General features: G+C 37.1%; 4 protein-coding genes across 15 annotated transcripts in view; 2 read left to right on the top strand and 2 right to left on the bottom strand.

The window, feature by feature from the left end:
- Positions 1 to 27,614, top strand: part of LOC107696251 (mitochondrial inner membrane protease subunit 2) — a 115,183-nt gene that overhangs the window by 84,737 nt on the left and 2,832 nt on the right. The window contains exons 5-7 of one of the 5 annotated variants that reach the window (XM_016496512.1): positions 1,181 to 1,283; positions 4,603 to 4,645; positions 4,934 to 5,369. In XM_016496512.1, coding sequence (XP_016351998.1) covers positions 1,181 to 1,283; positions 4,603 to 4,645; positions 4,934 to 5,070 — 283 coding nt within the window. In that variant the 3' untranslated portion in view covers positions 5,071 to 5,369. Of the gene's footprint in view, positions 1 to 1,180; positions 1,284 to 3,141; positions 3,940 to 4,602; positions 4,646 to 4,933; positions 5,370 to 8,986; positions 9,136 to 27,614 lie in introns of those variants that run through there. The other 4 variants (XM_016496517.1, XM_016496513.1, XM_016496514.1 and 1 more) reach the window with 4 other exon arrangements.
- On the top strand, positions 9,563 to 11,086 carry LOC107696252 (transmembrane protein 60-like). Of its 2 annotated transcripts, XM_016496519.1 has the most exons (3): positions 9,563 to 9,658; positions 10,403 to 10,855; positions 11,012 to 11,083. In XM_016496519.1, the coding sequence occupies exon 2, from the start codon at positions 10,440 to 10,442 to the stop codon at positions 10,842 to 10,844; it is 405 nt and encodes a 134-aa protein (XP_016352005.1). In that variant the 5' UTR covers positions 9,563 to 9,658; positions 10,403 to 10,439; the 3' UTR covers positions 10,845 to 10,855; positions 11,012 to 11,083. The 2 variants fall into 2 exon arrangements, with proteins under 2 accessions (XP_016352005.1, XP_016352004.1); XM_016496518.1 differs by having other exon boundaries at positions 10,403 to 11,086.
- On the bottom strand, positions 11,094 to 17,795 carry LOC107696253 (uncharacterized). The gene is made up of 3 exons (XM_016496520.1): positions 16,532 to 17,795; positions 13,988 to 15,931; positions 11,094 to 12,957 (listed from the first exon to the last, which is right to left on the bottom strand). The coding sequence occupies exons 1-3, from the start codon at positions 17,793 to 17,795 to the stop codon at positions 12,254 to 12,256; spliced, it is 3,912 nt and encodes a 1,303-aa protein (XP_016352006.1). The 3' UTR covers positions 11,094 to 12,253.
- LOC107696249 (ELKS/Rab6-interacting/CAST family member 1-like) overlaps positions 22,407 to 27,614 on the bottom strand; it is a 30,661-nt gene continuing 25,453 nt past the window's right edge. For 3 of the 7 annotated variants that reach the window (XM_016496503.1, XM_016496507.1, XM_016496504.1), the window contains 3 exons: positions 27,179 to 27,280; positions 23,443 to 23,601; positions 22,407 to 22,589 (listed from right to left, as the gene is read on the bottom strand). In XM_016496503.1, coding sequence (XP_016351989.1) covers positions 23,548 to 23,601; positions 27,179 to 27,280 — 156 coding nt within the window. In that variant the 3' untranslated portion in view covers positions 22,407 to 22,589; positions 23,443 to 23,547. Of the gene's footprint in view, positions 22,590 to 23,442; positions 23,602 to 26,414; positions 26,472 to 27,178; positions 27,281 to 27,614 lie in introns of all 7 variants that reach the window. The other 4 variants (XM_016496508.1, XM_016496509.1, XM_016496506.1 and 1 more) reach the window with 3 other exon arrangements.

Genomic DNA, 27,614 nt, shown 5'->3' with positions numbered 1-27,614 from the left:
GAAAAATGCATCACGGTTTCCACACAAATATGAAGCAGCAATAATAATAAATGTTTCTTGAGCAGCAAATATTAGAATTATTTCTGAAGGATCATGTGACACTGAAGACTGGAGTAATGATGCTGAAAATTCAGCTTTGATCACAGGTACATTTTAAATTACATTTTAAAACATATTAAAATAGAAAATAGATATTTAGAATTGTTATATCTCAATATTGCTGCTTTTACTGTTGTTGTTTTTTTTTGTTGTTGTTTTTTTTTCAAATAAGTGTAGCCTGGGTGAGCATGAGACACGATACTGGGCTTGAAAATATCGGTATCGGATCGAAAATAAAATAAGAGGTATTGCCCATCCCTAGTGATGTCGACCTGCGAATGCAGACACAATGGCTGGATTGTGTTTACATTACACTGAGATGCGATCACAATGCGTCCTCGACTACCTCTGGACCAGGACACGCTGATCGGATAACATTCCAATCAGAAGCGCGTTTACACTTGTCTTTTCAATGTGTATGTAGACAACATCCGGATACAGGTCGCATGTTAATGCCAAGTGTACTACAACACTACAAGTAGGCCTTTGTAGCACCAGACAAACCGCTAGAAGGATCTGTTTGAGCCAGTTCAGGCTCTGTCCTCTTTAAATGCTTGTATCGCACAAATGCACCGTTTAGCCCTAAGTGTCATTAAACATTAATGCCTCATCAAACCGTTCATGGCCAAAAACATTTCATCTCAAGGTGATCTTGGGGTACGGTTGAGGAAATCCCAGGCCTGATGACTTCGAGAGTTTGATTTCGAGATGATTCATATGAAGAGGAAATTAATTTTGTTCTGTGATGGCTGATGTAGAAAAACTATCATTAAAAATCTGAAAGTTCCTTCACGCTCTCGCCCTAAAGCGCTCACAGCACCGCCTGCAATGGCTATGAGCTATTGCTGTGTCAGAAAGTCATCTTAAATATAAAACAAAGACTGCAGCAGCTGTGCGAACATTAATTATTGATCTTAGATTTAGAGAGCGGGCCAAGAGCCAAATGCAGGATTGGTGGATTCATGTAGCTGGTCAACTGTAACATAAACAACGAAAAATGAAAAATAGCCAGGTGTTTTCCTGCATTAAAAGCAACCAGAATCCATTACTGTGTTAACGCATCATTTTTTTCTATTATCAGAACGCTGGGATATAAAAACCGTTATGTAAGAGTTCCAGATGGACATCTGTGGATTGAGGGGGACCATCACGGACACAGCTTCGACAGCAACACATTTGGACCGGTAATCACTTAGTTGGTGCTTGCTAAAGGCAACCTCTCATAGGCATACTTTGACATACAATGAGACTTAGGAATGAACTAACAAACACTTTACCATAGCAACACCCTGGCAACCACCAACAGCACCCTAGAATCATGCCAGCAAATTTTGCATCACTCATATTCTCTTCATTTTCTTTTATATATACAGTATATATATATATGGGTCAAACACATTAAGAGTGATTTTATGTCCATAGAAAGCACATTAAATGTAAGTAAATTGTCTACTTTTAAGGTTTCAAATAAGTTTTTGGAGAATAAAATGTCAAAATTTGGTTGAAATAATGTTACATTGTCATTCAGTGTAACACAATATTTATGTAAAAATTCAAACAACATGCTTATTCTGACTTGTACATATAAAAATATATAAAAGAATAAGGGACCATTTTAAATTTAATTGTGTTTTAATTGAGTAAAAAAATCTTACTGACAAATGGGCAAAACCTAGGATAGTGGCAAATTTAAAAAATGTAAACTAATTAGTATTTGGGGTTAAAGTAATTAGTCTTTTAATATGTCATAAATTGATTTTTGTTGTAAATATGCCTGGCAAGATCGTTACACTGAATGACATTTTAGTGGGTCTCATCTGTAAATCAGGGGAAAATGTATGATATTTATTTTTTGCTCGGAAAAACTAAATTGCAATTAAATTAAACAGAAAATGTTTTAATTTTGGGGGGAAAAAACAACAACAATTTAAAGCAGTATTACACTTATTGTTTTTATGCTTAAACCCTTTTTTGTCTTTGACCCATATATATATATATATCAAAGTTTTGAAAATTATTTATATATATATATATATATATATATATATAGGCCTATATATATATTCAAAAAAGAAAATGTATTCAAAAACATTTCCAATATTTAGTATTTTTCAAATTTAGTATTTTGTTTAACTGATTATATTATATGGGCATTTAGAGAATTTTGTAAATTGAAATGAAAAAACTGTTAATAATGAAAAAACTGCTTAAATTATTACTTCTTTAAATGTATATATTTTTTTTTTTAATTCATGTTACATCACCAATAAGACTTTCAAAATAGCATCAAGATTTAAAAATAACATTTACATGATCAGATATTATTAAAATTATAAATGTAATTAATGTTTTATATACACATACCATGTAAAAATTTGGTATGATTTTGTAAAGAAATTAATACTTTTCAGCAAGGATCCATTAAATTGAACAAAAGTGATGGTAAAGACATTTATAATGTTACAAAGGATTTCTATTTCTTAAATAAATACTGTTTTGTTTTTTTGTTTTTTTAATAAAAAAATCCTGGAAAAAAAAACTTATCATGGTTTGCACAAAAATATGGCCCAGGATCATGTGATACTGAAGACTGGAGTAATGGCTGCTGAAAATTCAGCTTAATCATCACAGAAATGAATTATATTTTAAAATATATTCAAATAGAAAACAAGTGTTTTAAATTGGAATAATATTTCACAATTTTACTGCTGTTGTTGTTGTTGTTTGTTGGTTTTGTTTTTTGTTTTTTTCGATCAAATAAATGCAGCTTTGATGAGCTTCTTTCAAAAGCATTACAAATCTTACCGACCCCAAATTTTTTAATGGTAGTGTAAATAACATGCATAAAAAAGTTATTTCAAAATTGTTATTTAATTGTTGACTATAGTAGGTAAAGACGTGAAATAAAAATCAATTTGGCACGTATTTTCAATTTCAAAATAAAATAGCATATTACTGGTCAGCTACAGTACAAAACAAGTATTCAGCTAGTGGTTTTCTCAGGCACGTCACTAGATGTTATACATTTGTCTGATCCCACAGGTGACCGATGGAAACTGTCTTTCAGGCTGCAGTTTCAAAGGATCTTTTCTGGAAGTCACCACCGTAGGCAGATTTAGCCACAAATAGATGTGGTTATAAAAAATTCAACAAACGCCGGCAAAGATTGCCGCTTTCTGGGGACTTTGTTAACAGCCTTGATGTGCTCGAATGCCCCCGCCTGTAATGTATAGAGATTGAGGTATTATTGGTTCTTTGAAGAAGTTTCTTTGCTGCACAGCTTCTCAGATACATTATTAAACAGAGCAGTGATTCTTTCTCCCGTCTCAGCTCAGACTGTGACATGACTCGCTACAATCATTCACAATACGTCAAGATCTTTTGCTCAGATTCGTCCTTGAAATGTTGGGATTTGCTTACTTGGATTGAGAAAGTAAAACAAATTGTTCTGTCCATTTAGTCAATGACTCAGCGCAACTCTGTTGCGTTCCTTGAGTTTTGATGGTTTTGCACCGGCTGAGGTTTTCAAGTGTTTGTCCTCAGGTGGATTTTTAATGATGTTTCTTGTCAGAAAGCAAATTAATATGTTTCTCACTGAACTACATACTTCCTAAATCTCTTTTATTATTGTTTCACATCCATTACCCAAAACGCTTTTGGTTTTCCCCAGAGACCAGGCCAGAACGTATAAGTGTGAGATACTTTTGGTGAAAAACCATCAGGTCATATATCACTAAGCAAATATTCTCGCTGGATGTTTCAGGCAATTGCTTTCACTTTTGTCGGTACAGACTGCACCGTTACCTTGACTTGATGAATTATACAGCACGATGTGTCTTTATGAGTCTTTTTTTCACTTAATGTCCTTTTCAAGGCAACATTGAAATCTTTCGGAGAATCTAGATTGATATTTAATGCTACGAAGGCTTCTAATGTTGTTGTTCAAAATATTTTGATTCTGGAATACTGACAAGACTCCAGCATTTCACAAACCACTGATTGAAAGTCAGGTCACAAAATCCTGACTGCCTGAGACCTTGTGTTTATTTTGCCCACAAAACAGTGCAAAATGTCACACGGATTCGTCTCAGACATCCAATTTATGGGCTTAAAGGGATAGTTCAGCCAAAAATAAAAACTCTGTCATCATTTAACTCATGTTCCAAACCTGTAAGACAAAATGTCTTGCTTTGGACATTGACTTTCATTGTATTGACAAAAAGCCTTCTTTTTGTCAAAATCATCTTTTGTGTTCCACAGATGGAAAAAAAAAAGTCATACAGGTTTGGAATGACATTTTTGGGTGAACTAATCCTTAAAGAGTCTTCAAGACTTGATGAAAATTTTTTTTTAACAAAAACTATACTATAATAGTATATCAGTGATACTAAATGGACCAGTAAGGTTTTTCTCAGAGCTTCTCTATAGTATTTCAGACTCATATTGTGGTCTTGTCATGCTGTTAAACCCAACGATTTGTGAAGTCTATATCTTCCTCTGCAGGTGAGTACATTATCACCCTTTCAGTTCCCTCCAAACCTCGCAGGTATTTACAATACCCTCCAAATCAAGGTTTTTGGGAGCTTGTTGGAATCTCTCCCATGTCCTTCTGGCTATAAAAAGCAATGAGGTCCTTTTCTCTTCTAGCTAGAGATATATTGCTTTCTATTCACTAGATGAGAAAAGCATGTAATTCTTGTTCCAGTTGCTCTTTGTTAAACGTGTTGTCTATCAAAAGCTACTTTCTCCTTAAGAAATAGACCATTTTGTTTGACTTTATAGAGCTTCTCATGGTAGTTTATAAGCAGAAGCTTGATGATTCGGATCTCCACAGGTTTCTCTCGGTCTTGTCCATGGTCGGGCGTCTCACATCATCTGGCCACCCAGTCGGTGGCAGCGGATCGAGCCGTCTGTCTCTCCAGAACGAAGACCGCTGTTAAACTGGGATGGAGCAACAGAGGATGGTTATGATGACTGACATGAAGGACAATTATAGAACCATGTCATGTGCAGTAAATGTAAATCACATGCTACAGTACGAACTATAGAAATGTTCAACTGAAACTATGTGGGCCAAATTGGAGTCCAAGAAAGACTTTACAATTTTTAGCCACAGTAAAGGTGGATACTGTCAGTTGTACATATTCTTGGTCCTTTTGTCAGTTCGATGTCAATTCAATGATCAAATGTCACACAGAAAAAGGCAAACTCTATTGTACTCATAGTTTTTAGTAATAAACCACATTGTCATACAGTTATCTGGAAAATTATTTATTTTTACATTTATTTATTTTTATACACCAATCAGGCATAACATTAAGACCACTGACAGGTGAAGTAAATAACACTGATTACCTCTTCATCACGGCACCTGTTAGTGGGTGGGATATATTAGGCAGCAAGTGAACATTTTGTCCTCAAAGTTGATGTGTTAGAAGCAGGACAAATGGGCAAGCGTAAGGATTTGAGCAAGGGCCAAATTGTGATGGCTAGACGACTGGGTCAGAGCATCTCCAAAACTGCAGCTATTGTGGGGTGTTCCCGGTCTGCACCGGCAACAGGGTCATGGACTGCCAAGGCTCATTTATGCACGTGAGGAGCGAAGGCTGGCCCAACAGACGAGCTACTGTAGCTCTAATTGCTCAAGAAGTTAATGCTGGTTCTGATGAAAATGTGTCGGAATACACAGTGCATCGCAGTTTGTTGCGTATGGGGCTGCATAGCCACAGACCAGTCAGGGTGCCCATTCTGACCCCTATCCACCGTCGAAAGCGCCAAAAGAAATTCACAGATGAAGCACAGAAGCCAGAAGCGATGGTTTAAAGTAAAAATTACTGATTTATTACAGACACGCAGCTTTTCGCTTCACAAGATGTTAATTGATGGACTGGAGTCGTGTGGATTACTTGTGGATTATTGTGATGTTTTTTTCAGCTGTTTGGACTCTCATTCTGACGGCACCCATTCACTGCAGCGGATCCATTGATGAGCAAGTGATGTAATGCTAAATCTGTTTTGATGAAGAAACAAACACATCTGCATCTTGGATGATCAAATTTTCACCAAGTGTTTATTTTAAACGGCAGCTATTTGCAACTTCCATTTCATGCCAATACATTTACTAAGTCAAATTAAGCATTTGCTTATGTTCTTCTCAACGTCATATCTGGCATATACACCTGTTCTGTGCTGCGGATGAAGTATTTTCATATGCACAAATCCAATGTGAAAGGATTTTATATTAATTTCATGCTGCCTAAGATTGATTTGCGCTTAAATGCTATAGCTATGAATTTTCCGATTGCTCTAAGACAGGCTTCCTTTGAGGGGGTCGAACATCATGCAAGACTAAACTCGATAGGATTTAATGTGAGTGGCCACAGGTCAATACGGATATTCACACAAGGTTGTGATGAGTTCAATGGCTGTCAAACATAAATCAACACAGACAGCCATAGGGCTAAAGTATGCCGGGGAATAGGCACAAATCTTAGGATACTGCAGGAGCTGGAGATAATGGAGCCGCAGCCAAGCGGGGCTTGAAGATCCTTGATTTGAAACAGTGCACACGTGTGTATGACAGAAACGTGTTTTTCACATCTGACACTCTGCGTTCGCTTCCCATTAGGAGTAAATAAGATGTTTTGCATTGGTGACGAAGCATGATTTCGATATCAAGCTTTTAATCTTCTCTAGAAGGACACGGGGAATGAGCATGTCATAGCAGCCTATTTCAGTTCCCACAAAGCTCTTCAGAGAGGAAGCAATTTCTCATTGAACATGACAACCGCATTACATACCCAAAAGAGGAAATTGAAGCCCCGAATTGAATTTACCTTACAGAGTCAAAGGGATGTGCGCTTTGGATGTTGATGTAAATGCAAGCTGAATTGTGTGTCTTTCGCATGAAGCTGCTTTATACTCGCATGTAGTTCATCATGTGTTTTTATCTTAAATGGACTTATGCTGCATTCCAGTCAACTCAGAACTTGAATTTCTCCCACATCCTACTTAAAAATGATAACTGGAAAATCTAATATGGTCTTAATGCATCATTTGGCGTCATTTTCAAGCAAATTTTAGATAGTTATGATTAAGTTGTTTCAAGAGTTGTCTGGAACGCTTTGAGGTCAGAAGGTATGATGTTAAATCTAAAGTTAAATCTAAAAAAAAAATGAAGATTGAAAATCATTCATTTTCTTACAATTAAGGTGAATGGGGACTTGGACAGCTGTAGTCCCTATTCACTTTCATTGTATAAATAAAAGAACAACTCTCTTTTTGTGTTCCACGGAAGAAATCAAATAATACAGGTTTGGAATGACATGAGGGTGAGTAAATAAAGATTTTTATTTTTGGGTGAATGGTCCCTTTAAATTCTCATTTCATAGATATTGAATTTTGTCATGCCAGATGTTCAGGTTAGAACATATTTCTCACCCAAATATGCTCAAAAATAGACAAAGCCACAAAGCTGAGTTATATGTGTGGCACAGGGACACGGTACTATAGGGAATATTTTTAATATTTTCTGTGCAGCTGTACTTGGCAGTGGAATATAAAGAACTCTATCTTTACCTTAATTTGAAATATTCAAAGTCAATGCATAAAGTTGTGCCAGATTGCAGGAACAAAATATGCAAAGGCCAGATAAGGACAATCTTTTCTCAGCCCTCAGTGTCACCGTATGATGTAATTTTAAAATGGATTCTTAAAACCAAATGCATTAAATTGATCAAAGTGACAGTGAAGACATTTATAATGTTGCAAAAAAAAATCTATTTCAAATAAATGCCTTTCTTTTGAACTTTCTATTCATGAAAATAATCCTATCACGGTTTCCACAAAAATATCAAGCTGCACAATTGTTTTCAGCATTGATAATATCAAATGTTTCTAAGTAAGGGAATGCATTTCACTTTTGAATTTTCTTTTTTTTTTTAAACATTGAATCTATAGATTAGATCAAGGTAAGTAGATTAGTGGTTTTACCTGAGGTTACTATGAATGCTCCTGCAATATTATAAATGCTACATACAAACTATTTTTTACTATGCAATAACTGTGGTCAGTCTTTATAATGGAGCAGCAGTGTTCCAGGCGTGTGTGTAGTCTGGAACACCTTGTGCATCCTCATAAGAAGGCAGAGGGTTGCTTTTTCCAGCTCACTATTCACTCATGTGGTGGCAACAGGCTGCAGAATCAGACTGACCCAATTAAAACGGCGTCCTCGGCTCAGGGCCTCAAGGCAGCTTGCAGTTGTGTGGTTTCACTGATAAGCAACACGGAGCAAAGAAGCTGCTGTATTATTACCTGGCTTTTGTGCTGACACCCCCTTAAGGCCTCAGTAATAGCAGCCACAACAGGACATTTGCAAAGGGTAATAAGCTCATTAACTGATTCAGCATGGATGTGGCTTTTTGTGTGCTATCAATGCACCCTGCACCTTCTTGTCTGGACCCTAAAGGCTATTTTAGAAAACGGGTAATTGTAATAGTTAATTGGAAATTAGTGGATTCTGATGGTTATCTCAGGTGTGGCATCAAACTGAGAGAAATATGAAAAGTTTTCTTCAGTACTTTCATAGCAATTAAAGTGCAAGGAAAATGACAAATGTTGCTTTTACAGAGGCATTAATGTAGGCAAAAACTGAAGCAAAATAGTGGGATAATTTTTAGAGACTCGCTAAGGAGCAGTTTGCTAGCAATGTCACTTAACAGAAGCCCAACAACTCAAAATAGTGAAGCAGTGCCATCTTGAGGCTGAATAAAGATGTCAATGGTGTTTTTCAGTAACATTCTTATATTTCAAACCATTTATTTTTATTCTTTTTTTTTTTTTTTTACCGCTCTCCTGCTTAATTCTGTTTTTGTTTTCTTTTTTCCAGAAGCGAAATGAGATCAAATGCTGGTAGATCATCTTAGCTGGACATACCAGCTAAAAGGGATAGTTCACCCAAAAATGAAGATTGGATTGGGAAATAATGCTGTATGCCCTTCTTTGTTCAAAGAAATGTCTCATTCGCGCTCGTCCATATAATGGCAGGGAATAGCGACCAGCATAAAGTTACAACAAAAAAAAAAAGACTCAGAAGTGTCAGAGACCGGTCCTATGCGACACGTGTCGTAGTTCAAGTGTTCTGTCGGTATGCAGTAGGGTTTAGTGAAAAACAAACCGAAAATGTATTATTTAACGAATATCCTTCCTGACATTGGCCCTTATAGTTTGCACGGCTGCGCGTTCGTGAGAAATTAAGATTTAATGCAAATAAAATAAATAAACATGTATAAATATCTGACCGTTTGTAAGGCACAATTATTCGTAAATTTCCTTGGAACGATATACAATTGAATTGAACTGAATGCGCCTGGCTGTTTAATGCGCGTCCTCCAGTCCGGTGGGTGGCGCTGTGCGCACTTCAACTTAACGTTAGTACTTCAAGAGAAGTTGTTTTGAAAACGTCAGTGTTCAAAGGTTCAAACACACAGTCCGGAAAGGGGACATCGGCTTTAATCAAACCCCTCTGACTAGAAGGCCAGCCGGGTTGACTTCATCATCTGTAAGCTTTTCCGTCAATGTGTTTTTTTATTGTTATTATTTTATTTTCGTCGTTTTGCCTTCGTAAACACATAAAACACGTAGGACTGTGTATGCTAGCGTTAGTTTTGCGCTAGTAATGAACAGCTCCTTCATTTTAAGAATGTCAGGACGGGACAGTCGAGATAAAATATGGATAAATAAAACAAATGTTCTTTTATTAGTGAGACCGCACATCTCAGTGTCTTACATGATAAATACAGCTTGATGGGTAGTTAAATAAATTTAGAGGCACTTAACGTTGCTGTAACTAAAACAGTTTAACTTACATTTGAACAAATCGGCCATTGCAGTATGTTAAGATGTAAAAATGAATGATTTAATGTTCAACTAATAATAAACTTGAGTTTTAGCCATTTGTGAATTTGCATGTCATCTCATAACCCATAGTGAATATGCTACTATTTAATAAATAAATATAATGTAATTTATGTCAGCTTGTAATATCAACGTAACATCCAATGAAAAACTGGGTTAAAAAGTGTAATATTAAATCTATTAATTAATGAAATATGTTAATTATGTATTAATACTGATATTATGAATGCATTTATATTATTTTTGTTTTTAATGTAATTTTACATTATTATTATTATGAATTTCCCTCTTTTCCTTTAGTAGCAGCATGAACTCCACTAGATGAAATTAACTGGCTGAATGTAAATTGAACTCGTACTTCCGATGATAATTGTTTTGTCTCTTTCAGATCAGCTTATTGCTGTGCCCTTAGGCCAGCGTTTCAAATGAACATGTCTCTTGCTCAAAGAGTCCTCCTGACATGGATCTTCACACTTATATTCCTTATTATGCTGGTCCTGAAGTTGGACGGGAAGATCATCTGGAACTGGTTCCTCATCTTCCTTCCTGTCTGGACCTTTGATCTTATTCTCCTCCTCATGCTCATTGTCAAAATGGCTGGCCGCTGCAAGCCGGGGTTCGACCCTCGCAATGGGGCGGAGAACTTGAAGAAGCCCGTGTGGTACCTTGTGGCCATGCTGCTTAAACTGGCATTTTGTTTGACGCTCTGTGCCAAATTAGAGGGCCTAATGGACATCTTGGTGAGCTCGGTTTGCATCCCTCTGTGGGCACTGCTCATCGGAGCTATGGTGGAGCTGGGCTACAACGTTTTCCACTTCAGAAGAGACTGAACATATGAACGGTGTTCTTTGAAAGCCAGCAGAAGTCTTTACTGTATTCTTCAGGAATAAAATCATCTCGAAAGTAGATGTTATTCATAAAGAAGGGAATATACAACGGACAATAAGAATGTACAGCTGTTTCAAGCTCTTTATCAGGAATTGCTTGTTTCTTTCAGGCTCAAGAGTGACTACGCTGAATAGCCTACGTTTCATGTTCACAGTGATGCAGGGAGGGTTATGAATTTTGGCTCGGTGAGTTTCCACTCAGGTGACAGAAATGACTGATTGTGAATGTTGCTCAGAATATTTATTGCATTTTAGTGAAACACTGAGATCATTAGTGGCATACCATAATGAACATTTGAAAAATAACCGTTAACGTGCTGCATACACACTGTTTATTCAACCAGTACTGTAACACAACATGGTTTGCTAATGGAAACGACACATGTTCTACAATAATGGTGTATATTTATAAATCTGTTTCTTTATCAAACACTTATGTTTTGCATTGCAGAACTTACATAATACATGTTTACGAAATGTAATTAATAATTTTCTCTTGTATAGAGTGTGTAAATAATATTAAAACGTAATAACAGCATCCTTGTAATTAAAAGATGCATATTTATTTTCTTTATGACAACTGTATTCGGCAAGTGCACAGTTATTAAATTTACAAATGTTTCCAAGATCATGCAGAAAAGGTGTTACAATTCAGCAGGGAGCAAAATATGCAAATCTAGTAGAAATGTAGTAATTTATTCATAGTAAATTTTAAGTAATTAAATTATGATCCTCCTTTTTAACTGAAATTGAAATTTCCTCTTAGAATGAGTCGTCTGGATAAAGGATGTTTTTGGGGTGTACATATATACAATGTTTGAAAATAACACTTAGTGTTCATTCAAATTCAAAATTCCTACAGTGTACAATGAAAATAATAGAAAATGACAGATGCTTTTACTCAGCTGGTAAAATCTAGCTATTTGTATTAAAAAAAAAATAGACAACTGACAAGAAATTCTGTAAATATCCATGTAAACGTAGTCATGTGTAGCCCAGACTTGCAAACATTTTAGTGTTTGTAAGTTAAAAAAATACAATATACAAGATAATTGCTGAATCCATAGGCTAAATAGCATGGTTTCATATGTCTTATGCAAAACAGGATTTTCAAAGCAACACATGAGGGCTCAGTTGTGTATTCTATGTATTCTACTAATGCATATGTGTACAGCTCAAAAAACAACAACATAGATACAGAAATATTGGTCAATGTTTATTCGAGTTCTGACGCCACACTTATATTTTCTATTAATAAAGCAGTAAACGCAAGAGTAGCAATATACTTAAGGCACTTGCCTTTTTTTCTACTATTTAACTTCAAAAGAGAGCTAAATTTTGGTTGGTAAGTATTAGATAGCATAGTTCTTAGGTCTAATCATCATTTTAACAGTCTTAAAAGATTGTCTGTCATTGGTTGGGTAATATTCCATTGTAATGTTGTGCCACGTACCCCAAAATATCCCATTACGCACCCCTTTGTACTTTGATTGATAATATCTCCCATTTAAGTTTGCAGACATGCATGCATCAAACCACCAGCCTGAGCTGTAATAGGCCCCGCAGTTTCCAGAGGGATACTGGTCATTGTCTCTGTCCGGAGTGGTAAAGAGCTTCTGGTCGTGATTATACTTCTTACTAAACTGCATGGCATTACCAGCTGTACCAGAGTAACCACCAATGGACAGGCGGTATTGTTGGCTTTCATTGGCCACATAGAAGTGGTCATAATGGGCGTATTCTCTGATACCCTCAAAGTCTTCGATTTCTATTCGCAATGACATGTTCTTCGCCTTTGTCAACAAGTGAATCTTGTCATTGCCAAGCCAAAACTCCCCTATTAGTTTACCAAATCCATTCTTGTACTCGTCCCATGTGCGATTGAAACTTGTGCTGCCATCAAAGCGATGCTGTATCAAAGTCCAGCCCCCACCAGAAGACTCCATGTCACAGAAAACAGGAAGCATGCTGCTCTTTGGCTGCGGCGTTACTCTATATACACCATTCCTTCGGGATTTCGTAATGTAATCAGCACAGTCTTGTGCAGGTCCTTTTTCTGTGGTCAATAAAAATTGTTTTAGGTTACCTCATTCTCTGTTGATGAAAAATGCTTTTACAATGTGTAAACAACCTTAATCTGCATGCTTATATATATACTTAAACATCTTAAGGAGCATTTCTTTGCCATTGTCATCTTTCAGCTAGAGAAGCTTTAAGGCACTTTTATTTGCAAAGCTGCTTTGAAACCATATTTATTGTGGAAAGCACAATACAAATAAATTCAATTGGGTTGAAATTTAAAAAAATAAACATTCATCTGAAAATCGGGATCATATGAATTTGTAAAGAATGCAGAGCAAGATGATGCGCTGAAATTGTTTTCTATCCATCTTTGTTGTTAGACCCAAACAACAAAGCTATACTCGACAGCCTACACTTAAGGTTTCGTTTAAAAGATATGCAAAGGCTATTTTATACATATAAATTTTGACCACCTGGATTTATTTATCTGTGGTTTCAAAAGTTTACACTGGGCCAAATTTCAGACTCCAATCACTGGACAAGTAAATTTAGCACTTGGCATGGAATGGTACTGAACTTCTGCATGCATTAATTATGCATTGCAAAAAAAGTCTTTGCCTTTGAGCCTTTCCTCAAGCTCAACAAAGACACCCCATCCTGATACATCAGACAAAAGAAGATGCCTACAGCTGGTCCTCTTCACAAAAACCATAACATCTGCTATTCAGATGTGGATCCATATCCACTTATCCCTGTTATGGAATCCTATCACACTATCGAGATAAAGTTCGGGGTCACAGAACATATGTTAAAGAATACTTTCATATTATATTATTTCCTGGGAATGATTATCTGAATAGATTGTACCTGCAGTTATTTTTGGACATCTTGAGTATAATCTATACAAACAGTGAAACGGACTTATCCCACAATATTGTAAGCTTTGTGTCAAATAAACATGCACTGCTGCCATACTTTTTAAGGTGTAAATTAAGAGTAAATACTCCTTTAACTTGTTTCTTAAAAGTAAACATTAACATGGGTTGTGTAAGAAAATTCCTCACCTCTTCCAGAGTCCACTGGGGCCCTGGTCAGGGTTGTAGACTGCTGGGTTGACGTAGTGTTACAATCACTGTCACAGATGCTGTGGATCTTGTTTTCTACTTGCTCTCTCTCTGTTACCTCATCACTTACTGCATGTGATTTAAACCCCTCAGCAGCGTCCTCGGGCCCGAGTGAGAAAAGCTTTGAGCCTTTAATTTCTTCAACATTTGTAAGCGTTTCCAAAACAACTGGAATTGTGTACCTCTCTCCGCTGTAACCTTGGGCAATGTCCGCACTGTTTGGGTTAGATAATATCTCCCCAGAGTTTTCTTCCACTCTGTCTTTATTCAATTTAATAAGTTCCAGTTCTCTTGTTGTTCCAGTATTTTCAAAGCTTATGGGTGTTTCCCAACTGACGTTTTTAACCATTTCAACATGTGTTTTTGTCATTTTAAGAATATTTTTTGTGCTGTCTTCATGGTCTGTGTCCATAAAAGAAACTGTCGTGGTGGATAGTGTTTTTCCTGGTTCCTTAGATAACTCTTTCTTTAAGGTTGGTGCAGTTGGTCCTTTCTTCCCACTGCTGATCTTGTCCACCTCAAATGGGTGTTGATTACTGGTATCGTCAGTTCCCAAACTAAATATCTTGCTTTCTTTTCCACCAGTCGGTGAATTTGAGGCTCCACTTTGCAGAGTGTTAGGATCCTCTGCACTCCCAATATTTGTGATCAACACAGGCTCACTGTTGTCTCTAACTTGGTTATTTCTTTGTTGAACCTTTTCCAAACCTTGTACATCACCTGAATTTTGAGACTGTTGTGATTTTGACTCTGTACTGTTGTTTTTTAACCATTTATTATCCAATACATTTGACCTCATCACCTGTGGAATGTGTTTGATTTCTTCTGTTTGTACTTGTTCTGTTGCACCAGTGGGACTGGAGAATTGAGTCACTGTATTTGCCTTTGTCTTGAAGCCTCTGGTTCTGTTTGGCTGACTTTGAAAGTTTGGCTTGCTTATATAGCTTGGTCTTATTATTCCATAGCCATTTTTCCTGGTAGTATTGCTGTTTCTGACTGGGATGGACAGCTTAGAATGTACCCCAACACTTCTGTTTGCTGACATGTTGCCCATCACATTAGATTGTCTTAGGTTGTTGACTCTAGATGAAATCACAGTTGTTGGATGTCTAATAGGGTGTCTATCGGGGTTTGGCATCACATACCTTTTGTTGTCTTGACTTACTTCACGTATCTTGCTGATATTTTTCTTGCTGTTCTGAGACGGTCCCTCTACAGCTGCAGCTTTGAGTGGAGTTATTGAAATTCTCCTTGTCCCCTGGCCTACTACAAGTGATTGAACGCTACTGGTTGTACTCACTGTACTCTCAGTCGATTTACTCTTTACAGTTGGGACAAGGGTGGGCTTCACCAGATCTTTTTCTGGAAGGATGGCTTTACTGTGGATTGGTATGTCTTTCTTCATAGTCCCTGCACTCAGTGAGTTAAACCCGATATGCTCATTTGCCCCTTCACTGAACATCCCTGGCTGCATCTGATCTTTAAGATCTGGAGGCAGTGTCCTTTCATTAAAAGTGCTGTCAGCCTTGTCCAAAATTGTGGAATCAATTTTTCTGTTATTAGTTTTCGTGATTGGATTTAGATATTTTTCATTTTCCACCTGTCTTCCTAGGAAAGTCAAGTCTTCTCTATCCACATTGGAGCTAATCTCTGCCTCGCTACTAATAACTACCAGACTTTCACTCAGTCCCACATATTGCTTTTCCTCTTTAAACATGTTTGGCACTATGCCTTGGTTCATAACATTAGAGATTGACTTATTTGTGGCTATGTGACTCACATCACCTTGGTTTTCTTTCCTCAGATTTGTTGGAAGTCTAGTAATCCCAGTCTTGTTTACTTTTCTCAAATTGTCCTCCCTAACATTAGTTACTTGGCTTGCATCTTTCAAGCCATGTCCATCATCTGTTCTGGGACCAGAATCCCTACTGATGTCTTGTCTGTTTTGGTCATCTGTTGACAGGGTCGGTCCACTGATGGGCCCAGGTTTTTTGTTTGCTATATGAGGACTTGTTTCCTTGACCCGCATAATGCCACTCGTTGCTGGGGAAAATCCAGTCTCTTCTGGCCCAGTCTTGACCATCATGTCCCTGGCTTGTGGATTGGTCTTTCCCACCAAAACTCTCCTTTCATTGAAAGCGCTGTCAGCCTTATCCAACATTTTCAAATCAGTTTGTCTGTTATTAGTTTCTGTAATTGGATTTAGATATTTTTCATTTTCCACCTGTCTTCCTGGGAAAGTCAAGTCCTCTATATTCAAATTGGACCTAGTCTCTTCCTCACTACTAATAACAACTAGACTTTCACTCAGTCCCACATACTGCTTTTCCTCTTTAACCATGTTTGGCTGTTCAGCTTGGTTCATAACAATAGAGATTGACTTATTTGTGGTTATGTGACTCACATGACCTTGGTTTTCTTTCCTTGTAATCCCAGTTTTGTTTACTTTTCTTAAATTGTCATTGGTAATTTTAGTTACTTGACTTGCATCTTTTAGGCCATGTCCATCATCTGTTCTGGGACCAGAAACCCTACTGATGTCTTGATTGTTTTGGTCATCTGTTGATAGGGTCGGTCCAGTAATTACCCCAGTTTTTGTGTTTGCTATAAGAGGACTTGTTTCCTTGACCCGCATAATGCCACTCCTTGCTGGGGAAAATCCAGCCTCTTCTGGCTCAATCTTGAACATCATGTCCCTGGCTTGTGGATTGTGGATCCTCACCAAAGCAGGGTTCTTCAGTCTGTCTTCATTGTTAACCTTGACAACTCTACTATTTATGTAGGATCCCTTTGGCCTCATTGGTCCACCTTCTCTAGGACACTTTACAACCCTTCTGTTCCCATCTGATGTGCTTAAATCCATTATCCTAGTGTTAGCATCCCTTGAAATGCTGCTTAATCCATTCGCATCAGGCACATTCTGCACTCTTCTTCTTGCTGCCAGGATGCCACTGATGTTCTTTACATGTCCATCTCTGAGAATATTTAGCTGCTGTTTCCCATGGGTTGAGGATTGTATGGTGTCCTTTTTTCTAGGGAGAGACAGTTCTATTAATTCACTTTGCTTAGACTTAATTTCCTTCTCTGTCTCCTCAGGTGTGGGTGAGAGCACAAGTTTGACCTTAGATATGTCCTCGGGTCTCTCGTCAAGTGAGGGGTTAAATATTTTTACTTCTCTGCTCATCTCGGACCTCTGATCTGTGGTGCCTTCATTTAGATCGATCCTCGGGTCAATGTTCCATTCCTGACTTTCCAAAACGGAATGATTGAGCCTCTTCACGCCATCCTTGACAGTTCCCTCACATTCTGATGTGTCTCCTTGCGGTAAGCTTGAAGTTAAGATCCGGACTACTTGTTCTCCACTATGACTCTGTGTCTCCTTGATGCTGATGTTATGCCTTGGACTTTGATGTCTCCTTTCCTTTTCCTCACTGTGTTCTTTCTGTCCACCACTCTCGATACTATGTCTGTCCTTACGTTCTTGGCAGTCCCTCCTTAGCTGGTTCACCATGTCCTTTAGGTTCTGCAGCTCCTTGGCCATTTTCTCCAGCTCCCTAAAAGGCCTGGGAAGCTGGATGGAGAGAGGAGGGAGGGTGAGTTGATAAGGGCACAAATTCTCCTCGTCCCCGCAGTGCCCCAGGGGCTTCAGCGTTACCCATGAAGCAGCGTCCTCAGAGGTCTCTGAGCAGATGTGACACACAGAAAATGCTAACAGGCTTCCCCATATGTAAAACACAGCAAGCCACATCGTGTCCTGTATGGTGAAGCAGGTCTGTTCAATGTGTCGAAGTGTGTGTGAGAGAGAAGGATCAGGAGAGACTGGAGGACCACCTCCCTTTATGGAAGAATGAGAGCTCAGAGAGGGGCAATACTCTGTGATGACTCGCAACAGAGAAGTGTAACTGCTTTCTAGCAGAACAGTCAGCACAGAATATACTCAACATATCAATAATATTTATCTCATTACTGTGTGTTCTTTGCTCATTAGTAATGTAATGATTATTGACGACACTTTGCATATACACTTTTGCAATTTTTTAGGGTTTTTTGTAGCTTAATTATCATGATACCATAACTGGTGATAAGAAGCAAAGTGAGCTTGTTAGTACTGTGTTATAATGTCTATGAAGAAATTAATTTTACTGCAAAATAGTTTTTAATTATTCTTTTGTTGTTGTTGTTGTTGTTTTCCTAGTTACAATATCTAAAAATTCTTAAAGCAGGATAGCATTTAACACTGCATAATACTTGCTTACAGAGAATATATATCATCATTTTGTCTTACTGTACTGGCAGTGTAAGTATAAGCAAGCTTAAAAACAAGGAATAAAACCTGCTAGTGCCATAAGACATGCACTTGAATTAAAGATACAGCATTACTATCTTATGCAATGTTGCTTTTAAATTCCGTTTATCTTGTTTTAAAGACAAAAATACTTAATGACTTTTTGTTGCAGTGTTGTAATTGCCAGGATTGTATCAAAACAGCCAACAATGTATTTGTTTAAAACATTTTGTTTTCCAGTGGTGTCTAATTTACGATTACCCTTGGTTGTCTACTGTTTAAAACATTTGATTGCATATTTTCCAATACTCTCATGACAATTGTTATACAATGTCAAAGTTATACAATGTAGATCATGCCAATGTAGTTTTATAGGTTGTTTTGTTACTACAGTTAATGTTGGATTAGGGGTTTAGGTTTGGGTTGTACATGGGTTGTACATTGGGTTGTGTGGGTTATGTTTTCAGGCTTTTATTCTTTTTCTTTTGCAGTCTCATAAAATTATTATGACTTTTCCACAAGGCCAAGTTGTAATACCTGCTATGCTTTTATGTATGTACTGTAAAACCGCACACACATCTCTTTTTTTTAAATATCTTAACCTTTTTTTAAGGGCATCAGAACTGAGAAGCACAATTTGATTTGTCAAAGTAATTTGTGTTGGCTGACCCTGATGTTTAATCAAAACCATCACACTTACGATCAGCTTTTAATCTACAACACAATGCATTCCCTGCATATGTCATTTCCTCTCTCACATGTACAGATATGCATATGTGCGAGAATCATGATGGCAGCAGCTTCCCAATATCCTGCCAATAAAGCAGCATGCCCCACACACATAGACATATGCACACAAGCCACAGAAGATTCAGAGATGTATTATAAAGGTAAAAGGCGACTAAAGGCCTGTTCAGATGGGACTATTTTTCCAAGGTATGTTTGTGTTTCTGCAACATAGTTGGAACTAAACAAGCCTGCCTTTTTCTCAAAAAAAACAAAAAAAAATTTAAACAAATTACTGTTTTTCAGCTAACACAGACATCCTCTGAAATGTCTAATCCTGCCTGCACAGGAGTGCCTGTGATTGCGGTATTTATATAGTGATGTATTATACTTGTTGTCAGACATAGTTCCTTATATAAATTTGTTATTTAAATTTAATTGTGACACATTCTAAGATATTGCTCCTTCCTCATTCAAGAAGATGACTGCTGTACAAATAGCTGCCCAGAAGCATTACCAAGATGGCCAAGTTAGCTGACTACCTTGAGGACTTGGGTAATGGACAATGGACATTATCCACTTTGGTAATAACTCCCATCCAGATGAGTACATGTAATGACAGATGTCCTTTGTTAACAATTGCAACTCAAAATGTTGATTTTAAAGAGATCTGGCAACCCCACATCAAACTGAAAATGTCATTACGAGAAATGTTATAACAACCATATAAACAATGGAGCCATAGTAGTCCAAGAGTTAAGCAAGAGTGGAAAACGTTATGTCCAAGTTAAATTAAAAAAATAAAAATGTCAACCCGTGTCCAAATCGAATTGATTGTCTTTAAAGTACTTCACAATTTTTTATAGCGCTCAGCAATGGATATATTTCTAGCCAACTCCCAGTTTTATTACCACTAATCAGAAAAGCTTTACCATTTATGGACAGGACTATTATTGTGTGTTGCCCTTTATGATGTCACAGTCTGAAATCCTCTGGGATGGTTCAGCCCATAAGTGTAGTTGTCTGTGTAAACACTGAGATTTTTCCATAAACCATCTCACAGAAACATTTGACCCACCGGTTGGGTTTGAGTACCACATTAGCGAACGCTACTCCAACACATTTGCATGATGTGGTAGTGGTTATGTAATTGTGTTAAAAGAACAGACATGTGCACTCAGACTCTTTCCTAACAGTTATATAACACTAATGAGGCAAATTCTGTGGGAAACACAATGCAAGTGAGTTGGCTGCTTTTATCCAGATTTTCAAACTGGAGAGGAGACATCTGGAGTTGATGGTTACAGTGCATCAACAACAGATAACGTCAAGACTGCTTGTTTGCATTACAAAAGCCTTGACTTCATGAAACCATTGGCTAATGCTTGCACAGATTCCTCTCATTGTTGCATGCAAGAAGACGGGCGCCTTCTTGACTTAAGGCTTTTGTTTCAGTGATGAGTTTCTTGGATTTAATTTATACAGTTCGATTGTAAATTTGTGCAGGGTTTCAACTCGATATTGGCACGAAATCTGAAATTACGCTAATTGTAATGTAATAACTATGTCAAATCAAATTTTGGGATCAGTAATGTGTCAGATGACCAGTATGAGAGACCACAGGATAGCGGAAAAAGTCCATTTTTGGGCGATCTATCCCTTTACAGGTCAGAAACCCAGCTATAGCACTTATAATGACAGGGCGGGTGAAATTAATTTAGTGTAGACAAATGTTTTAAGCTACAGATTAATAAAATATGATGTATAGTCTAAGGTAAGTCAGCTGTGATTTAAAACATATGTACACTGCATAGTTGCTCTGCCAAACAATGACTTTTTCATCTTGGAACACAGAGTATAGATTGTGTCACGTGTAAAGAATAGTGCATACACATTTTTGAATTTCTTCTCTATTCAATTTCTCTATTTCAGTTGAAAGAAAAAAAAATGTCCATTGCTTCAAAAAAAAAAATTCTCAAAATAAAGTATTTAAAGCTCTTTTTGTAAACTGGACAGCTAGATTTTTGAGTGCTTTTTTTTCCAGAAAAAGTTTTTTTCTTCTTCTGAAAAGTGAAAACTCTGATAATACATATTTATATACATACACATTTATACAAATTCAGAACACCCATACCCGTGTCTTTTGTCTGATTTGATCATCTCTTTTTCATTTTCTTTTTTTTTTTTTAAGTGGACTATCCATTTTTTTACTGTAATTTTAATACACGAAGACAATAGGCCACAAATGCAACATAAAAAAATTCCACTTTGAGAGAGAGGGAGAGATAGACACAATGATATCCATGTTTATGAGAGCACATAAAACCAGCAATGCGCTCTCAGAAACTGGTTATCTGGACATGTTATGAAGTTATTTGGGAGCCTACAATGTCCTGTCTAAGCTGCTAGAAAACAACAATAGTCTCATTAAGCGAGAACTCATTTCTTGCACACACCCCTTGGTGGACTCCTTCATGAGCAATGCAAACTCTTTTCATATATATTTTATGTCTATTCCTTGTAGCAGCTGTTAATTTTAATTAAAGAACATATAGAACCTGATTTTTTCCACTGACGAAGCGTCAGGTCTGACAAATAGCCATCACTATCTATAAATGTTTATGTCATGCTCTTGAAGGTGTCCTATAGGTTTTCAGTAAAGGGGAAGGGTCATCCAATACAGTATAACCAGTGCAAGTTGCTACCTAAACGCAGAATAGATTGAGGGTCTGATAGTCTTAATACTGAATGCAGTTAAAGTAGCATAACACTTTTTTTTTTTAAATTGTTTAACAACAGTTTGGCATTCAGTTATGTTTATATAGCACCACCCATTGATCAGGTTAACATTCTAAATCTGTTTTTACTCAACCATGATGACATATCAAGAGAACAAAATTAAAATTGCATTCACGACTCAACTAACACCGCATATTTTCAAAGCTGCACCAGTATTAAGACTACAGACTGTTACAGGCTCTTAGAGCAGTGGTTCTCAAACTGGGGTAGGCGTACCCCTGGGTGAGATGACGGTGAGGGGTACGCGAACAAAATTCTGAGTTTTTTGGCTGTTTTATTTTTAAATCTACAAGTATCACTTCGATTTGCCATAATTTATTGCTTTATTATATTAATAATACACTTAATGAAATGTTAAGAATATGACATAAAACATGACATACAATTAATAAGGATAGAAAATATTTGCCTTTATAAAGGTAAAACATGCACCTGTAAATCAATTTAAGGGTGCAAATATTGTCCTTCAATAGAAAAGGTGTGACTGCAGTCTAAGTGGAAGAGAGGGGGTACGCAGAAGAATGTTAAATGCCCCAGGGGGTACGCCGCTGTAAAAAGTTTGAGAAGCACTGTCTTACAGGGCTCCGGTTTGGTTCAGGTGTGAGGTGAGGGCAGTGAGACAGTGGAGGAAGCTGGAGGGTTCGATCATGGTCAGTTTGGTTTTGGAGGTCCAAAGGAGGGTCCAGGGATCCTAACTGCAGCTCCACACTGACTCACCATCCCAGGCTCCCACTAAAACCCAAAAAGATTTATATGTATGTGAATTATGCACAGAATGTACCTGTAAAGTTTTTAATTCAACACATTTGAACTTTAGTGTGGATATTGTTTAAAAATAATGAGAATAAAAAGGATTTAAGGCCCATCAAGTGAATAAAAAATTTGAATAACTGGCATTAATGACATGAAATATTGGTTAATCAAATTAATCACAAATTAATCACAATAAAAATATTGCTTGAATTCTTTATGGATTTCGTGCAGTCAGGGACATGATTAAATCATACACTTCTTTCCGTACCCACTGTATATATATATATATGTAAGCCCATTTCTGCCACAAGAAAAAAAAATAATGCTGACATAAAAAGGTGAAATTATGACACTAAAAGTTTAAATTGAGATGCTAAGTCATGATTATGAGATAAAATGTGAGGTTATATTTATGAAATAAAAAGACAATTATAATATTTATCATAACTATCATTTCAGAATTTCGACTTGTGTTTTAATTATGTCAGAATTTTCGACTTAGTATCTCATAATTTCTACTTTTTATGTCATAATTGTGATTTACCAAAGCATGATGTGGCGGAAGTGGGCTTCCATAGTTAGAATCCATAATATAAAAGTTTTTTTATTTGCTTATGCACACCTAGAAAATGATAAAAAAAAATTATGAGATAAGCCATTGTTATGACACAGGTCAAAATTTAATGCCATAATTATAACTGTTTATCTCAATTTCGATTTATGTCAGAATTTTGACTTTTTATGTTTTAATTGTTTTTTTATGACATCGTTTTGACTTTTTATGTCATGCTTATGATTTACCAAAGTATAAGCACAAACATGTAAGCGTTACCTGTGAGAATGTGTGTGTCGTCACTGGCGGTGGGTCCTGGGTAACTGGTGTGATGAGATGTGGGCTGAGTTGATTAAAGGGTTTTAGGGTGATTGTATGGGATAATCAGTTGGCCAGTGTAGAGCTCCTGTGCACTGTAGCTTTCCGCCCAGATCTTATCTACAGAGCAGACACACTGTTACTACCACACGACAGAGGATTATGGGAAACAGACAGTCTGCTCTCATGCATCTGCAAACTTTAGCTTGCTGGGGTTGATAGTGTTCACTGCGAGCACATCATTTCTATCAGCACAATGCTTTTAAAAGACACAAGATATGTTTGCATGCAAAACACGTGCTTTTCAGACATGATGAGACAAGACAAGACATTACCCAGAACAGTGAGAAGTCATTCGATTTCATTATTATATTATTGTGACCGTTTTTGTTGTAGTTGTTTCTATAGGAGGACTCTTATAAGGAATCATGTTCTTGTGGTGTAACAAGCATTTTCATCATGTCAGGATGTGATTCTAGGTTGATTTTACTTTCTTATTATGCTGTCTCTTAAAGGTGTCCTATTATGCTTTTGCACTTTTTCAACTTCAGTTAGTCTGTAATGTTGCTGTTTGAGCATAAAAAAAGATCTGCGAAGTTACAAAGCTCAAAGTCCACTTCAAAAGGAGATATTTTATTTAACAGAAATCACTTTTCAAAAACTACAACGAACGACTCGTTTGGACTACAACGCATATTTTCCGGGATTTGTGATATCACAAATACAGACGAATGGGACGAGACCTGGTCGAGCTGCACTAGAGAAGGCAACGAGTGTTATCACTATGTCGGAGACATGCTAGCTTTCCCAAGGCAGAAGAACTTAGAGTGGTTACAATCATCCGGGTTTAAATCGCGCTCAAATTGATTTGATTTTGACGCAATATCGCAATATCACTGAAGCTCGCAGGCGGCTGTGGTAAGGGGCATGACATTTCCCGACCAGGCGCCGAGTGCTGCCAATCACAACACACACTGGCCCAGCTAACCAATCACAGCACACACTGGCCCAGCTAACCAATCACAACACACACTGGCCCAGCTAACCAATCACAGCACACACTGGCCCAGCTAACCAATCACAATACACACTGGCCCAGCTAACCAATCCCAACACACACTGGCCCAGCTAACCAATCACAGCACATTTCATATTTCAGAAGGCGGGCCTTCCTTTGATACAGGAACTATTCGAGCCGTTCATGCCAGACTGGGGAGAGAGGTGTTGTAATAATGTAAAATATGTGAAAAATAATGTGTTTTTCGAGCAACCTAGTATGAGAGCCTGTTCTAGTACACCCCCAAAACAAAATCAAGACTTTGTAAAAGAGCATAGTAGGACCCCTAATGTGATTTTAGTTTATTTGTTGATATCTTTTCTCATTCTGGGTCATGCTTAGCTTCCAGTGAACATTGCTTTAGTTAAACACTGATAAACAGTAATCTTCATTTATTTCGTTGATGTTTCTGTAAACTGACAGCAAACTGCCATGTGCAGTAATCTCCTCTAGCTAGACTAACTTAAATGGGTATATTTAATAAGAGCTGCATTTTGGGTTTGGATGTCATTATTTTTAATAATAATTAAAAGATTATTATTAATTTTAAAAATTAAAACACACACTGTTAATGGTGGATTGACATGCATCTGCTATTGGTCAGGAAATAAAAGCAAAATGAGCATCCCTGGTTAATACTATCATTTATTTACTATCATAATTTAATTATAATGTATGGTCAAAAGTTTGAAGTCAGAAAGGTTTTTTAATGTATTTGAAAGAAGTCTCTTATGCTTACCAATGCTGCATTTATTTGATCAAAAATAAAGTGAAATCAGTAATATTGTGAAATGTTACAATTTAAATTTAGTGTTTTCTGTTTGAATATATTTTAAAATTCTTGTGAAGCTGAATTTTCAGCTCCAGTCTTCAGTGTCACAAGATCCTTCAGAAATCATTCTAATATGCTGATTTGCTGCTCAAGAAACATTTCTTATTATTATCAATGTTGAAAACAGTTGTGATGCTTAATATTGTTGTGGAAACTGTGATTTTTTTTATGAATATAAAGTTCAAAAGAACAGAATTTATTTGAAATAGAAATCTTGGTTGCACTTTATTTTACATTACATGTACTTCAAAAAAATGTCCCAAACATTTGAATGTTGGAGTCTATAATTGCAGAAATTCTTAAAATTTAGGATGTTCTATATACCAAATGCTTAAACTTTCTTTGTTTCTAGACTAAATTAGATTTCGATTCACAGATTCTCAATGTGGTCTCAAACCTCACTGTGTACGCATATTATTTATTATATTGGATATTTAACTTTGTACTGGACATTTTTATTAAAAATTCACATACAAATTTAATTTAGTATGTTCTTTAAATTCTGTTTATTAACTATATTATATACGCACTGTAAATAATGTAACTAATTTATTGGAAAATGTTATGATTTTGTAAACCTGCAAATTAAGAAGTGTTTATACGCATGTTTACAGATAAGTTTGTGTTGTTGTTGCAGAAGAGGAATTGAATCTGGTGAGAGCAAGTGTGGAGAGTGTGGGAAATACAGTCTTAATGCACCATCTGGGATTATGTTTAACCACAAAAACATACAAGAGATAAAAAGCTTCAAAAGGGGGAAAAACAAAACCAGGAGAAATGAGATTTGTAGACTATTTCATAGCAGTGCAGTAATAAATGAGTTATATGTGTGTAGGCTTTATATCTAAACAAATGGCCTTTGAAATATGAAAAGTTCTTTGCTAATAAAACATCCCATGGGAAAGCTCAGAAGCTTGTTCGCACTGCGGTGACATAGCCAATAATCTCAAACAGGCAGAACGGGACAGGCAGGGTTTGATGAAACATGGGGAGGAACAGGGCAGCTGAGATTGGCTTTTACATGTCCATCACAGAAATGCTCACCCTTCTAAAACAAAATGGCTGCCAGTGAGGCTATGCCCAAATGCCCTCCTCATCATCCTATTGGTTAAGAGATGGCAGGGTTTTAGCCAAGTGCAGCATGGGAAAAAAGATCAGGTTAGTATGCGAATATATCCAGGTAGAAGCGACCCGTAATCGCAGACGCAGGATCAGCTTTCAGCGTCGTCAATGTGAAATGCTGTATTACGAGGTTTAAGGGAAACTGATCCTGGATCTAAGCTTAGGGGCGATTTCTACAGTCATGAATAATAGAAATCCATAGGGTTGAGAAGTTATGATCAATATGAAGGCAGTAAAAGGAAATGATGGCGTCTGCGTTGGAGATGAGGGCAGCTCCATTTCAATTACAATGACACGACTGCAATGGAAATGGACTACGGAGCATTCATTTCCAATTCAGTTTCTAGTATGAATATTTTATTAACAAGTAAACTGACCACACCCCCAATTTGTCTTTCTTTGGCTTGCTGTTAAGATTAAGCTTCTATGAATATGAGATAAGCAAAATACAGCAACGGTACATTTATTTCATATTCAGCCATACTGCATTTCTACTGAAGAAAAGCTGATGACAGTAACAATTATAAAGGAACAGTTCACCTAAAAAGGAACATGCTATCATCATTTACTCATGTTATTTACGGGCTTGGGATGTCATGAGAGTGAGTAAATAATGACAGGATTTTCATTTTGGGGTGGACTGTCCCTTTAACACTTTGCCAATGTTTGTAGGACCGGATTGTGACCTGATCGGGTGATTTTGGAGGTTTGTGGTTGGCCTGGTCAGGTGGCGTTTTCAAGTAGCCGTCGTCGTAATTATCCGCCATGAGCTTCATGCGGTTCTGTGTCTAGGAGAAAAGAGGGGGCACAGATGTAAGGAGAGATTGGGGGGTAGAAATGGATGAAAACAAAAGGTTGGGGAGATTGAGAAGACATCAATTAAAAGCACATCAATAGACCTTGTTTGCATTCAGAAACCCACCAGTCAAAACAGAGATGCATTTGGTCTAGGCCAGGGGTGCCCAAACTCGGTCCTGGAGGGCTGGTGTCCTGTAGAGTTTAGCTCCAGCTTGCCTCAACACACCTGCCTGGAAGTTTCTAGTATGCCTATAAGAGCTTGATTAGCTGCTTCAGGTGTGTTTGATTAGGGTTGGAGCTAAACTCTGCAGGACACCGGCCCTC

The sequence above is a fragment of the Sinocyclocheilus anshuiensis genome, unplaced genomic scaffold (genome assembly GCF_001515605.1).
Source record: "Sinocyclocheilus anshuiensis isolate Anshui unplaced genomic scaffold, SAMN03320099.WGS_v1.1 scaffold778, whole genome shotgun sequence".
Taxonomy (NCBI): Eukaryota; Metazoa; Chordata; class Actinopteri; order Cypriniformes; family Cyprinidae; genus Sinocyclocheilus; species Sinocyclocheilus anshuiensis.
This window is presented reverse-complemented; position numbering and strand designations above follow the sequence as displayed.